At 43.2% G+C, this 13,973-nt stretch overlaps 1 protein-coding gene across 1 annotated transcript in view; it reads right to left on the bottom strand.

Moving 5' to 3' along the window:
• Positions 1 to 2,304, bottom strand: part of SLC13A2 (solute carrier family 13 member 2) — a 44,076-nt gene extending 41,772 nt beyond the window's left edge. The window contains exon 1 of the mRNA XM_001368620.5: positions 2,086 to 2,304. Coding sequence (XP_001368657.1) covers positions 2,086 to 2,187 — 102 coding nt within the window. The 5' untranslated portion in view covers positions 2,188 to 2,304. The remainder of the gene's footprint in view (positions 1 to 2,085) is intronic.
• Positions 2,305 to 13,973: the final 11,669 nt, after the last annotated feature.

The raw sequence follows: 13,973 nt of genomic DNA, 5'->3' as shown, positions 1-13,973 counted from the left end.
CCTCGCCGCTTTGGAGGAGCAGGAGAATGTCTGAGGAGATCACTAAACACGGCCCCAAAGAGGCCAAGGGTAGGATCCAGGGTGCTGGGGCACATTCTCAGAGATAACTGAAAACCAGGAAGTCATCCGCATTGGATATAGTGGAGGGAAGGAGGGAGCTGGGGCTGGGGGGTGGTTTATCTGGCTAACAGATAATTTCCTTATCTGTGGAATAGGATAAAACATCCTGCCTGGCCTGGGTTCAGGTAACAACACAGGGTTGTTAGAGAGAAAGTACAATACAGAGGTATGGCAGTGAAGGTGAGAAAGATCAAGGTCTCTAACTTACACTATGGACCCATGGCATATGGAGATACTATTCTGCCCAGGGTTTGCCTCCCCTTTATTAGGGGAATCAGACCCAGCCTCTGCTGGGTTTTAAATCTAGAATACTTCTCAGAAACTGGGAGTTCTTGCCAACCTATCCCCAAAGGGGCCAGGGGAAGGGTTGTTTCCTTCATCTTTGAAAAGAGGACCGAATCAGCAAAATTGGGTATTTGGAGGTATCCCTGGAAAGCAGTGGGATTACTATTCCCTGAGCAAGCAGGACAAGAGCCTTCCCCGATTGCTTCTTGAGTGGCTGTGGGGAGGATGAATCAGAAGCTTAAGTGAGGACACTCTGTCCAAAGCTGGCCTCCTGAGGTTGCTCAGCCAGCTCTGGGAAGCCCTATGCCTCACCTGGCCCCACTGCCAAGGTTCCCTGAAGCCCAAGAAACAGGTTTCTATGTTGGTCCTTTCCCTTCATTCCCTGTTGTCCTTCACTCTGCCTTGGAGGTCCCTATCCTGCATTCCTGTGTTCCCAGTTCTTTGAGAAGTGGACCAGAGCATCTCTTAATACTTCTTTCCCTTTGGGCATCTGTCATCTGTTAACTTTTTCAGCCAGCCTAAAGACTGTCCTCCCTCTTGGTAGCTCCCAGATTGGTCCAGTTCTGTGTGATTTGGGAGCATCAAGGGTCCTAGTTTGGGTCTCTTAGGCATATCCCAACTGTAGCAGCCTAGGCAGGCATCAGAATCTCACTACAAAAGTCAGCCTTGATTTTGAACTTTTTTTTTTGTGTACATTTTGAGATCTTTTGGGTAAGAGGAGAGAGGAGACCATGCTACCCTGGCTCCACTTCATACAAGAAAGAAGACTAATACCTTTTCATGGAATGGGATCATTCTTCTCAAAGCAAGAACAAATGGGTCTGGTCTATGTGCAGGTTCAGAGGGTAGAGCACTGGGTCCTGGCATTGCAGTTAGAGGATCTGAGTTCAAATTCTGCCTCCAAAGATGACTACCAGTAGGGCTTTAAGCAAGTATTTAAAGTTGTGAAGACCTATGTTCAAATCCTATCTCAGACACTTCCTGTGTGGTTCTTAGAAAGTCTCTTAAGATCCTGGTCATCATTTTAAAAAAAATGAAGAGCTTGAGAGGCAACTAGCTGATTCAGTTGATTAAGAGCCAGGCCTAAAGGGATGGGGGAGTGGGGTCCTACCTTCAAATCTGGCCTCAGACACATTCTTGCTCAATGACCCCAGCAAATCACTTAACCCCTATTTTCCGGCTCTCATCCCTCTTCTGCATTGGAACCACTACTTAGTATTGACTCTGAGAGAAGAGAAGGGTTAGCAAAAATGAAGGGGTTGGCTTTGAGGTTCCTTCCAGTTCTGAATCCACGATCCTCAGTTTCCTCATCTGTAAAATGAGGGGGGTAGACTATTAATGGTCTTTGAGGTCTTGTCCAACTATAGATTTATGATCTTGGGAGCGCCTCCATCCTCCTCAACACTCACACACACACACACACACACACACACACACACACACACACGTCCTGGCTAATTCCAGCCGGTTGTGTGTGTGTGGAGCGGGGGCAAGGCTGAGAAAAGAGAAGCCAACTCAAGCAAGACAGCAGCAATCTGACAGGTGTCGTCCTGGCAGCGGAGGGAGAGGGAAAGACCAGCGGGCTAACCCATGTCCTCCGGTCGTGCTCCCTTCAGCTGGCCTCCCCCAGAGTTCCCCAAACTCTCTCAGCCCCCCTCCCAGAAAGCAAACCCCTTTTACCTTGTTTGGGATCAGGAGGGGCAGGGGCAGCAGCAAGACTGGAAACAGGACGGACATCAGATACTTCCGATAAGCCCATAGTAACTGCCAAAAGTTTACCATGGTGGCGGAGGGAGCTGGCCGGTGCTGAACCCAGGAGGACGCCCCGCCGGGGAAGGATTATATAGAGGCGGTCAAGTGTTAACCATTGACCATGGCAAACCGGGTGTTGTTTTTGGAATCTTAAAGGTGAGGAGAACTTGGTGCGCTGGGTGGCTCAGGGAGTGAAGGAGGAGGAGACAAGGGAGGAGGAGTGACCAGGAAGACTTTGTAAAGAGACCTGGGGGGGGGGGGGAGGGGGGAAGAAAGGAAGCGTTTATGTTCTTAAGGTGACAGGTGGCGTTAACCCTTTGTGTTCTTGAAGCTTTTGGCTCCTTGGTTGGCTGGAGGTGTTTTCCTTGGTTAAGGGAGAGCAAATCTCTAACCCACTGGATGCCAACCTTCTGTTCAATTCACTGCAACTGGCAATTATGAAGTGCCTACTGTGTGCCAAGGACTGGGCTGACCATTGGGGAAGAGGGAGAGACAAAGAGCAAAATAATCTCTTCCTTGGAGGAGAAGCTTGCCTTCTATCAAGGGGAACAATATGTACATATAGAAGTATATAATTAGTGAAAAAATACACATGTTCATACATGGATGAATGAAGAAATAAAATAGAGTAGAAATCGTGCTGGCTCTGGAATCAGAAAAGGTGAGTTCAAATCTCCCCCTCAGATAGTGACTGCCTGTTCACTTTTTGGAGGCCTCAGTTTCCTCATTTGTAAAATGAGATGTTGGTCTAGATCTCTTCCAGTTCTAGCTCTGTACTTCTCCAACTCACTTGTCCTATTGGGCCATAATGCTTTGCTTTCAAGGAAATGATGGTATTTGGGAGATTAATAAGATCAATAACCATATGAGACAATCTCCACTAAAGACTCAATGAGGAATCAGACCCAGAGGGCTAAGGAAGCTCTGAGGAGAAAGGAACATGAATTAAGAATAATCCTGGCTCAGGCCTAGAGACTGGAGGTCCTAGGCTCAAATCTGGCCTCAGATACTTCCCAGCTGTGTGACCCTGGGCAAGTCACTTGACCCCTCATTGCCTAGCCCTTACCACTCTTCTTCCTTGGAGCCAAAACACAGTATTGACTCCAAGACAGAAGGTAAGGGTTAAAAATAAAAAGAATAATCCTGGCTCAATGGATAGAGAGCTAGGCCTGGAGTTGGAAGGTCCTGCATTCAAGTATGAGCTCAGGCACTTCCTAGCTGTGTGACTCTAAGCAAGTCACTTATAACCTAATTACCTAACCCTTAATCCTCTTCAACCTTGGAGCTAACATTACTATTAATATATAGTATTTTCTTTTTTAAACTAAATAATTGACTGTTAATTGTTTTTGTCTAGTTTCTAGAAAATTGCTTTTGTCTAGTTCCTCTGCTGAGGAGGACTAAATTTGAAAGAAAATAATCAAATCTGATGAATTGGAAATCCACTCATAGCCATCATGACTTCTCACTATGGGGTCCAGGCTGATTTTGACCTCCTATCCTTAAAAAATTTTTTTTTTCTAAACCCTTACCTTCCATCTTAGAATCAATACTGTGTATTGGTTCCAAGGCAGAAGAGTGGTAAGGGCTAGGCAATGGGGGTCAAGTGACTTGCCTAGGGTCACACAGCTAGGAAGTGGCTGAGGTCATATTTGAACCCAGGACCTCCCATCTCTAGGCCCTCCTATCCTTTTAGTGAGGCAGGTGATGTGAGAAATGTACTCAGGTGAGCATGGAGAGGGAGAGGGGATCCAAGTCCCTTTGGCTTTCTGGTAACAAACTGGCAAAATCTGTACTGGGGTGATGGCACACATGCCCACAGAGAGGGCTTTGAGTGCCCCCTCTGGCACACATGCCATAGATTTGCCACCATGGCTCTACCCTATAGCTATTGCTTCTTTCCTAAGTTTTTGTAATTCAAATAACTTGACTTTTGTTCCCTTCCTCTTTTCAAAAGACTATTGAAGTATGCCCTTTTTGGTAGTTACAGAGAAATTCCAGTGCTTCAGTTCTGTGGCTCCCCAAGATTATAATCCCAGGAGGACCACTGTGTGGTTTTCTCAACTATAATCATCTTGCTCCAATTTAAAAGCCACTATTTAAACTATTTTGGCAGTTTTGTATTTCTTTCAGGTTGATAATCTTCATAACAATGCAATGAGATACATATTATTATAATGTTCATTTAACAGATGAGGAAACTGAGGCTCAGTTTAAGTGCATAGTCACATAATTGAGAAATATCTGGAGGAAGGATTTGAATGCAAGTCTTCCTGATCCCATGTCTAATTCTCCAACCACCATGATGCTTAGTTGCTGAGTTGAGGGCCAAAATGCCTGGAACATAGTAAGCATTTAATGCCCTATCTCCGAGTGGGCTGGCCGACTGAACCAGGTAGAGGATAACCCAACAGTAACTTAAGGAGATATCTTCCTAAAGGATGTGGAGAATTTCCCTGTCAGAAGAATTGAATAAGAACAATTTGTTCCAAAAGTCATAAAGGTGCTGAAGCAGTCACTATGGAGCACTTAGGGCATGCATGGTCAGACATAGAAGACACCAAAATCATCCACTGCATCATGGGCCATTGCCAGGCATCTTGACTTCTGGACTTGGATGACTCTAGAAGAGCCAAAGACTTTATGCAGCTCTGCCTCCTTTAAATCTAATTTGTACTCAAAGCAAGAGGCATCACCAGTGATACCATTTTGGACCTCTGAGTACAAAGGCCAACAACCAGGACTTCTCAAAAGCATGGAGGTGGTGAAGTCAATAGAACACTGGGCTTGGAGTCAGGAAGACCCGAGTTCAAATCTGCCCTGAGACACTTACTGTGGGACACTGGGAAAGTCAATTAACCTTCTTTTTCTCTGGTTCCTCATCTGTAAAATGAACCAGAGAAAGAAACGATAAACCTCTCCAGTATCTTTGCCCAAAAAATCCCCAAATGGCGTAATGAAGAGTCAGATGTCATTAAAAAATGACTGAACAACAAAAGGTCTTAGCACAGTCCCAGGAACTTAATAAGGATTTAATATTGCTCATTGATTTACTGACCAATTGTACTCAAACAGGATTAGGGAGGGGACCTTGGTGATTAAGAACTGCTGCCACATTTTTAGGGCCAAGGAAGAGCTAGATAACATGTGCTGGGGTAGAAGAGTAGATCAGGAACTATTTGGCTTCTGGAGTTCTGGTATAAGGAGGGGTATCACTTCAATTGACTTCAACAAGCCATATACACAGATGAATAAACACAAAATAATCGGAGGAGGTAGAGAGCAGTAACAACCAGGAGAATCAGAGCTGAACAGGTAGAACCAGAGCCAGATTAAGGATTCTAAGAGGTAAGAATGAGGAAACAACATGTATTCATTTAGCATATACAAACTAGAGACAAAGTCAATTCAAGGCAACTTGACCCTAGAAGCTGGGTAACTAGGAAAGGCTTCCTCTTAGATGTGGCATTAAGCTGAGTTTTGAAAAGAGTTAGGATAGGGCAGCTAGGTTGCTCAGTGGTTAGAGTGTGTGTGGGGGGGCTGGAAAAGAGGGGGAATCCTAGGTCCAAATCTGGGTCCTATGATTTAGCATATGTCAAGCGTCGCAACCTCGAGTCTCACATTAATTCCAAGATTCACACCTCAGATACTTTCTAGCTGTGTGATCCTGGGTAAATCACTTAATCCCATTTCCTTAGCCTTTACTATTCTTCTGCCTGGGAACCAAATCTAAAACAGATGGTAAAGGAAAAGGAAAGGAAAGAAAAGAAAAGGAAAGGCTAGGCTTAAGGCTTTCAAGAGCCCATGATGAGGAAGAAGGACAAACTCTGTCTGTGCAAACGTATGGAGTAAAGAGATGAGCACCTCTCCATCCAACAGGGAATTGGACTTTCCCAGAGTCCCTAGAGAGGTAAGCTAGAAATCAGGAACATGATAAGGAGCCAGTTTCCCCTGCCTCCTTCCTACCAAATATGAAGCTTCCAGAATCTCTTGTCTCTCCATGTCTGGAGTCTGGCCAGAGGAGAGTCTGGAACCCCAAATGCCTATCTTGAAAAAGGAATAAAGGAACCCCTTCCCCTGGACAGCTCTCCCATGGACTCTTCTGCTCAGGAAGACACTCAGCCTTGAGTCAACATTCTCTCCACCAGTCCAAGGCAGCAGCATGCAAATTCCCCAGGATCCTCCAAGAAACGTGAGTTCTACCTGTTATCTTAGGCTCTGGGCTTCCTCATTCCAAGATATCAATCAGCTACTACCTGGGGGAGAGGGTGAGGGGAAGTAACTGAACACCAAGGATTCCAGCTGAGCTTTACTGTTTTGATGCCTTAGAACACAGAATGCTGCTTTCTTTTTGCCACCTTTGGCCTGGGGAATGACTGAGGCCTGCTGATAAGAAGGTCTTCCCTTCCCTTCCAAACAGGATATTATTTCTGCTATTAGGGCAGGTTGGTGTAGTGACTAAGATAGTTGATTTGGGATCAGGAAGATCTGGCTTCAAATCCTGCCTCATCTACTTTGGGTGACCTTGCACAGATTACTTTAGTACATTGTGCCTCAGTTTCCCCACTTGTAAAACCAGGGAATTTAACTCAGCTTCTGAGGTGCAGCCTAATTCTAAATCCATGATCCTCTTCTTGCTTATTTCTTTGATGGCAGAGCCTATAACTCTGAGATGACAATTGAATCTATCGACCCAAATTTTAGATTTGGAGTTGAGGCCTTGGCTTTGAATCCAGACCCTGCTATTTACCATCTTTGTGACTGCTGGCAAACCATTTAACCTCTTTGGTTTAATTTAATTTAAAAGACATTGTCCAATTGAAGTTTTTTTTTTTAAACCCTATTCCTTCCTTCATCGAATCAGTACTGTGTATTGGTTCCAAGGCAGAGGAGTGGTAAGGGACAGGCAATGGGAGTTAAGTGACTTGGCTAGGGTCACACAGCTAGGAAGTGTGTGAACAAATATATAAGTTTTGGGGGGAAAGTTGATGTCTTTGATATTTATTTGCATATATTCATATAAGTCATATGTATAGATAGATATATTTATTATGAATGTGTTTATATTATGATTTATGTATAGATTTCCCCTAGCCTAGAAAGATAAGCCTAAAATAACAAAATGAAGAAAGGCAGCCAGCCAGCTAGCACTATCTAAGACTTTAAGGTCTGCAAAGCACTTTATAGATATTCTTTCATTTGTTCTTCACAGCAACTCTTTTTATGATGTATGTGTAATTATTCTCACCATTTATACAGATGAGGAAATGGGCTAAAAGTGGTTAAGCAACTTGACTTATGTCACACAGCTAGTAAGGGTCGGAGGTAGGACTTGAATTCTGGTCTTTCTGATTATAAATCTAAAGAAAGGAAAAAAGAAAAGAAGTAAGGAAGAGAAAAAGAATAGAAGAAAGGAAAAGAAAGAAAAGAAGTAAAGAAAGGAAAGAAGGAAGGTAGAAAAAAGAGGAAAAATGAAGGAAACAAGAGAGAAAGGAGGAAAAGGAAAAGAATGAGGGATGAAGGAGGGAGGAAAGAAAGAAGGAAGAAAAGAAAGAAGGGAAGAAAAGAGAAAGAGGAAGGAAGAAAGAACCTTAGTAAAACAAATCTATATCTCATTTAAGTCTATAGTATTCCACCTTTATAGTTCTCTACTTCTGCAAAGAAGGGAGGTTCACTTCTGGCCAGGTATACCTTGGAGATACTGTGGGTTTGACTCTAGACTACTAGATGAAAGCCAATATCACAATAAAGTGAGTCACATGAATTTTCGGTTCCCCAGTGCATACAAAAATTATGTTTACACTATACTATAGTCAACAAAGTGTGCAAATATTATGATGTCTTAAATAAACAAATTATATACCTTAATTAAGAATACCTTATTGCAAGGGCAACTAGGTGGCTCAGTGGATAGAGAGCCAGAACTAGAGATAAGAGGTCCTAGGCTTAAATCTGGTCTCAGATACTTCCTAGCTGAGTGACTCTGGGCAAGTCACTTAACCTACCACTCTTCTGCCTTGCAACCAATACACTGTATTGATTCTAAGACAGAAGGTAAGGGTTAAAAAAAACAAAAAACAATCCAATAACTTATTGCTAGAAAAAATGCTAATCATCACCTGAGCCTTCAGCGAGGGGGAATCATTTTGCTGATGGAAGGACTTGCCTTGATGATGATGGCAGATGACTTATTGGAGTGGTGGTTGGCAGGCTGGGGGTGGTAGTTTTGTAAAATAAGACAGCAGTGAGGTTTCCTGCATCAACTGACTCTTCCTTTCACAAAAGATTGCTCTGTAGCATATCTGATGAGCTGGGACTTCCATAGCAGAATAACCAATAGTTTTTGGCAGTGACTAATTCAGTCATGGAATCAGTGGCCCAGACCCAAAGGTCTACGAGGCACAAAGGTCCTTGCTGATGGGGAAGGTCTTAATTCAGTCTAACTGCCTCTCCTAAGAAGCCATCCCCAGAAACCCCTACCCACAGCCTGATCCTCTAGCACTTTGGTGTCTAATTTCCAACATCTGTCGATTTCCTTCAAGCAGGAGTTCTTCACCATCTCTATATCCTGGACCCCTTTGACAATCTGATGAAGTCTCAGAATCATGTTTTTATTGATTTATTTGGAAACCCTTATCTTTTGTCTTAGTATCAGTTCTAAGACAGAAGAGTAACAAGCACTAGGCAATTGGAGTTAAGTGACTTGGCCAGGGTCACACAGCTAGGAAGTGTCTGAGGCCATATTTGAAGTCAGATCCTTCTAACTCCAGGCTTGGTGCTCTATCCACGGTGATACCTAGCTTCCAGAAGAATCATGTTTGTAAATGTATAAAGTAAAATGCATGAGATTACAGTAGAAACTGATTCTATTGGAGTGAAGTTATCAAAATAAGCTGACAGGCACCAGATTCAGAAGCCCTGGCGTGGGAGTTCTTGAAGGTGATGCCATGGAGAGCCCTGGCAGATCTCCACATGTTAGAAAGAGTATGGGAACAGGCTTAGTGATGGAGCTCTTGTCACCAGATCAGGAAGAGCTCATTGATACAACATGGTGCTAGACTGACCGGTTTTTGGTCCTAGAAACTCTTCCAGATTATTGATCCAGTCTTAGAGAGGCTGGAGGGAGGTCACCCCAACCCCAGGGATGAAATCATGGCTCTCTGGAGTATTCTGGACTCATTGATCCAAAGATCAATGGAAGATACCAACTAGCCTAATCCTCCCAGTTGACAGATGACAGTGAAGTCCAGCCAAGTTAAGTCACTTATAGAATCAGAAACTCTAGACCAGTCCATTGGCCTCAAACTCAAATGGCCACAGGAATAGAAGGCAGTTCAGTTTGATCTCAGACTTCCTAGCTGTATGACCCTGGGCAAGTCACTTAACCTTATTTGCCTAAAAACACAACAAAATAAAAAACTCAAATGGCCTTAGAAAAGGATTCTAGTGGGCACATATTGACTCAGTTTTAATGTAATGTTGTCTATATATAATGTAATATTATCTATGTTTTATTATATTTTCTTTTTGTTAACTATTTCCCAATTATATTTTATTCTGGTTTAGCCACATTCAAGAGTGTTATGGTCCCTGTTTTGACACCTCTGATTTAGTTTATTTAGTCCATCTAATCTCTTGTTTGACATATTAGGAAACAGGCCCAAGGAAGTTGAATCACATATAGGAGCATCGACCTAGAATCGTTACCAGAACTTTAAGGAACCTCAGGGTCATCAAGTTAAGATCCCTCATTCACAGACAGGAAACTGAGGCCCAGAGAGCCAAAATGACTTTGAAGTGGATAGAGTGCTGGCCTTGGAATCAAGAGGGCTGTCTCAGACACTTAATAGCTAACCCAACCTTTCTCAGGCTCAATTTCTTCATTTGTTGTTGCTTAATAATTTTTTTTTTCAATTGTGTCCAACTCTTCCTGACCCCATTTACCATTTTCTTGGCAGATATCCTGGAGTGGTTTGCCATTTCCTTCTCTAGTTCGTTTGACAGATGAAGACACTGAGGCAAGTAGGGTTAAGTGACTTGCCCAGGGACCCACAGCTAGTGAGTGTCTGAGTCTGGATTTGAATTCAGGTCTTCCTGAATCCAGGCTTGACACTTTATCCATTGCATCAGATTATCTAGCTGCCCCTTCTTCATCTATAAAATGGCAATACTAGCACCCACCTCCCAAGGTTATTATGAAAATCTGAAGAGATAACACTGACAAATCTCCAAGTGTTGTATAAATGTGAGCTGTTGTTATCACAACTGCCCAAGGTTATGTGACAGAAAATGAAAGCCTTTAGTTTCTGTTGCATCATAAGTCACAGGGCTGATTGTGCATCTAGAGCTGAGAGGGATCCTCGGGAACCAGCTAGTCCAACAGCTTCATTTTCACCCAAGGATACCAAGGTTAGGAAGCTGAAATCGCTAAGCCAAAGTCACCCAGGTAATAAGTGACAAGGGGCAAGATGTGAACCCAGCTCTTTGGATCCCAGAGCCAATGCTTTTTGTTCTTGAGGGAAACATCCTTGTTTCTGCTTCAAGTAGTCCTTCCTCTTGGAATGCCCTCTCCCCAGAACACCCTGATTTTCCTCCTTGGCTGGTTGAAATTATCCTCCCTCTTCCAGGTAGGGGCCCAAGGGGTCAAGTGTCATCTTCTTTCTCCAAACTTTGGGTCGAGTTTATGATCCTGATCACATCCTGGCTTCTGAGTGGTAAGGACTAGGCAATGAGGGTTAAGTGACTTGCCCAGGGTCACACAGCTGGGAAATGTTGTATAATTGAAAATCTTTTACTCTAAAAAAGAACTACATTTCCTGGGAGCCCACTGACTTCCTGTTATTAGGTACTTCCTGTAGACAGAGGATAAAGATTGAGTGGGCGGTCCTTCCCCTCTCTCTTTGGCATGATGCAGCAAGTGTGGTGGAGGTGGTAAGCTAAGTTCAGGGATTTTGAAATGGCTGATCAGCCATGGGCATGTGGTCTTTATTTTGTATTCTCTTTATTCCTTGATTTCTAATGATCATTAATAAATTCCTTAAAACAGAACATTTTATTATTTGAGATTAATTTTTAATTTTTACAGTGTCTGAGGTCAGAGTTGAACCCAGGACCTTCCTGTCTTTAGATCTGACTGTCAAGTCTATTGAGCCACCCAACTGCCCACCCTGTTTGTCATTCTTTTTTTTTTTTAAACCCTTACCTTCCGTCTTGGAATCAATACTGTATATTGGTTCCAAGGCAGAAGAGTGGTAAGGGCTGGGCAATGGAGGTTAAGTGACTTGCCCAGGGTCACACAGCTAGGAAGTGTCTGAATCCAAATTTGAACCCAGGACCTCCCTCTCTGGGACTGATTCTCAATCCACTGAGCCACCCAGCTGCCCCCACTGTCATTCTTAATTGTGGCTAGACCTTTGTCTCCTCTTCTGCCTTACGAATTCCCAGGTGGCCTTTTGCTTCCACAATGTCATTTGTATTTAGCAATCAGCAACTTCATAGGATTTTTAATTTGGGAAGGAGCCATGAATGGGGACCATTTAGTCCAGCTGACTCATAATAATAGCCAGCATTTATATAGCATTTAAGGTTTGCCACTTTACATATGTGACCTCATTGGCTCCTCACAACAACCCTGGGAGGTGGGGGCTGTGATTATTATCACCGTTTTACAGATGAGTAAACTGGGACCGAGAGAAGTTAAGCGCCTCACCTTGGGTCACAGAGCCAGTAAATGTCTGAATTGTGATTTGATCCCCAATCCTTCCAACTGCAAGTCTAGTGCTGGATCCACTATAATAAAGGATGAGGGAAGGGACTTATTCAAGGTCACTGAGACAAAGGAGAGCATTTGGACCCTTGGAACCCATGCAAAGAGCACTGACTTTTTTTTTTAATAACCCTTACCTTCATTCTTAGAATCAATACTAAGTATGGGTTCCAAGGAAGAAGAATCATGTTTTTATTTATTTCATTTATTTATTTGGAAACCCTTACCTTTTGCCTTAGTATCAATTCTAAGACAGAAGAGGGACAAGCACTAGGCAATTGGAGTTAAGTGACTTGGCCAGGGTCACACAGCTAGAACATGTCTAAGCCCAGATTTGATCTCAGGTTCTCCCAGTTCCATACCTGGCTCTCTATCCACTGAGCTGCCTAGCTGTCCTGGAGCACTGAATTTTGAATCATGGACCTTTGTTGGACCCCTGTCTCTGCTGTTTACTACCCGTGTGAGCTTGAGTGATAATGATAATCAGAGCTAGCATTTAGAGAGGGTTTTAAGGTTTACAAAATCACTTTATAAATTGGAGATCATGAATCAAGTAACCATGGAAAAATATTCTAAAAGACAATAAATTGGAGCTCATTTTATCCTCATAAAAGCCCTGTGAAATAGGTGGTGGTGTTATCCCCATTTTACAAGTGAAGAAACTCAGAAGAACCTCAGAGAAGTCTTGGAGATGCCAGGTCTGACTATTCTTCACTGCACTACCCAGAAATCTCTCACAACTCCTGTAACTTCCCTGGGCCTCAGTTTCCTCATCTGTAAAATGAGGAGGCTGGACTAGAGGGTCTCTGAGGTCTTTTCTAGTTCTGCATTAATGATCCAAATAAATTTAGGGTTTTGTCCACTCTACTCAACTCAGAACAACAAATGTTGCTGACATTCCAATGACTAAAGCCTAAGCCTCACCCTAAGAGTCTCAAGAGCCTTTGGGTCCTGGGAGTACTTGGCAGATATTGGTTGTCCATCTGTCCACTGGAATGTGTGTGCCTGGGGAAGTGGAGTAGAAATCTTTTCTTTAGGATGCCTTTCCTTAGGAGGTGAAGCTCCTCTCTCACTCTCTACCAGGCCATCTCCTTTTGGCCCCATTTGGAACTCCTGGCTCTGCCAGGCACTCTAGAGGAATTTAGTGAGGTGATGGGGTGGTTATGTTTAAGGATGCCCATTCATTTTGTGAATGGCAGATCACTTCCTCTTTCTGGAAGCCTCCAGGCTGGGCTTTCCCCTACCTGAATCTTTTAATCCTGCCAAATGCCAGTAACCTGGGCAAACAGAAATGGGTGTGGGGAGCACAAGGCAGGCTGTTGGAAGAGTCACTAAGTGATCTCTCAGTTCTATTCCAGCTTTAATAGTCTGTGATCTAATTTGGGACAGATGATAAAACAGTAAAGATCGAGGAATAATTAACTGTTCCCACACTCCCAACCTCCATGGACTTGGGCGAAATGAGAACTAGTTTTCAATTCTATCTTTAAAACTTATTTTTTCAATTTTTTTGATTAATAAATATTAAATTTTTTCTCTTCCATCTTCCCCCTCTTTTCTCAAAAGGCAAAACAACTCCCTTGTAAGGGATGAGCAGAGTCAAGCAAAGCAAATCCCCATATTAGCTACATCCAGAAAACGTGTTTCATTTGGTGTGTGGAGTCCACCATGTTCTCCGTGGGGAGGTGGATTACGTGCTTTGCCTTGAGTCCATTGGAATTGATCATTCAATTCAGTTTTAATTAATGGAGTCTTTGTTAAGTGCCTATGAAATGCATGGCTCTGATAGGTGCTGTACATACAAAGATAACATGGGGGAAATCCTCATCTTACATTCTACTGAGAGGACACAATGTCTACACAGATGCAGAATATAAGAGAATTGGAAGGGCAGAAGGCACTAACAACCAGGAGAATCCAGAAAGGCTCTAAGCTATTCTGAAGGCTTTCCATAAAAGGGGGCACTCTTGAGTTGGAGGAAAGCTTAGGATTCTAAGGGGCAGGTCTTGGTCTTCTGCATTGGAACCAATAATTAGTATCTATTCTAAGA

Source organism: Monodelphis domestica, chromosome 2 (genome assembly GCF_027887165.1).
Source record: "Monodelphis domestica isolate mMonDom1 chromosome 2, mMonDom1.pri, whole genome shotgun sequence".
NCBI lineage: Eukaryota > Metazoa > Chordata > Mammalia > Didelphimorphia > Didelphidae > Monodelphis > Monodelphis domestica.
The sequence above is the reverse complement of the archived record's forward strand: the minus strand, read 5'-3'. Positions and strand labels throughout refer to the sequence as shown.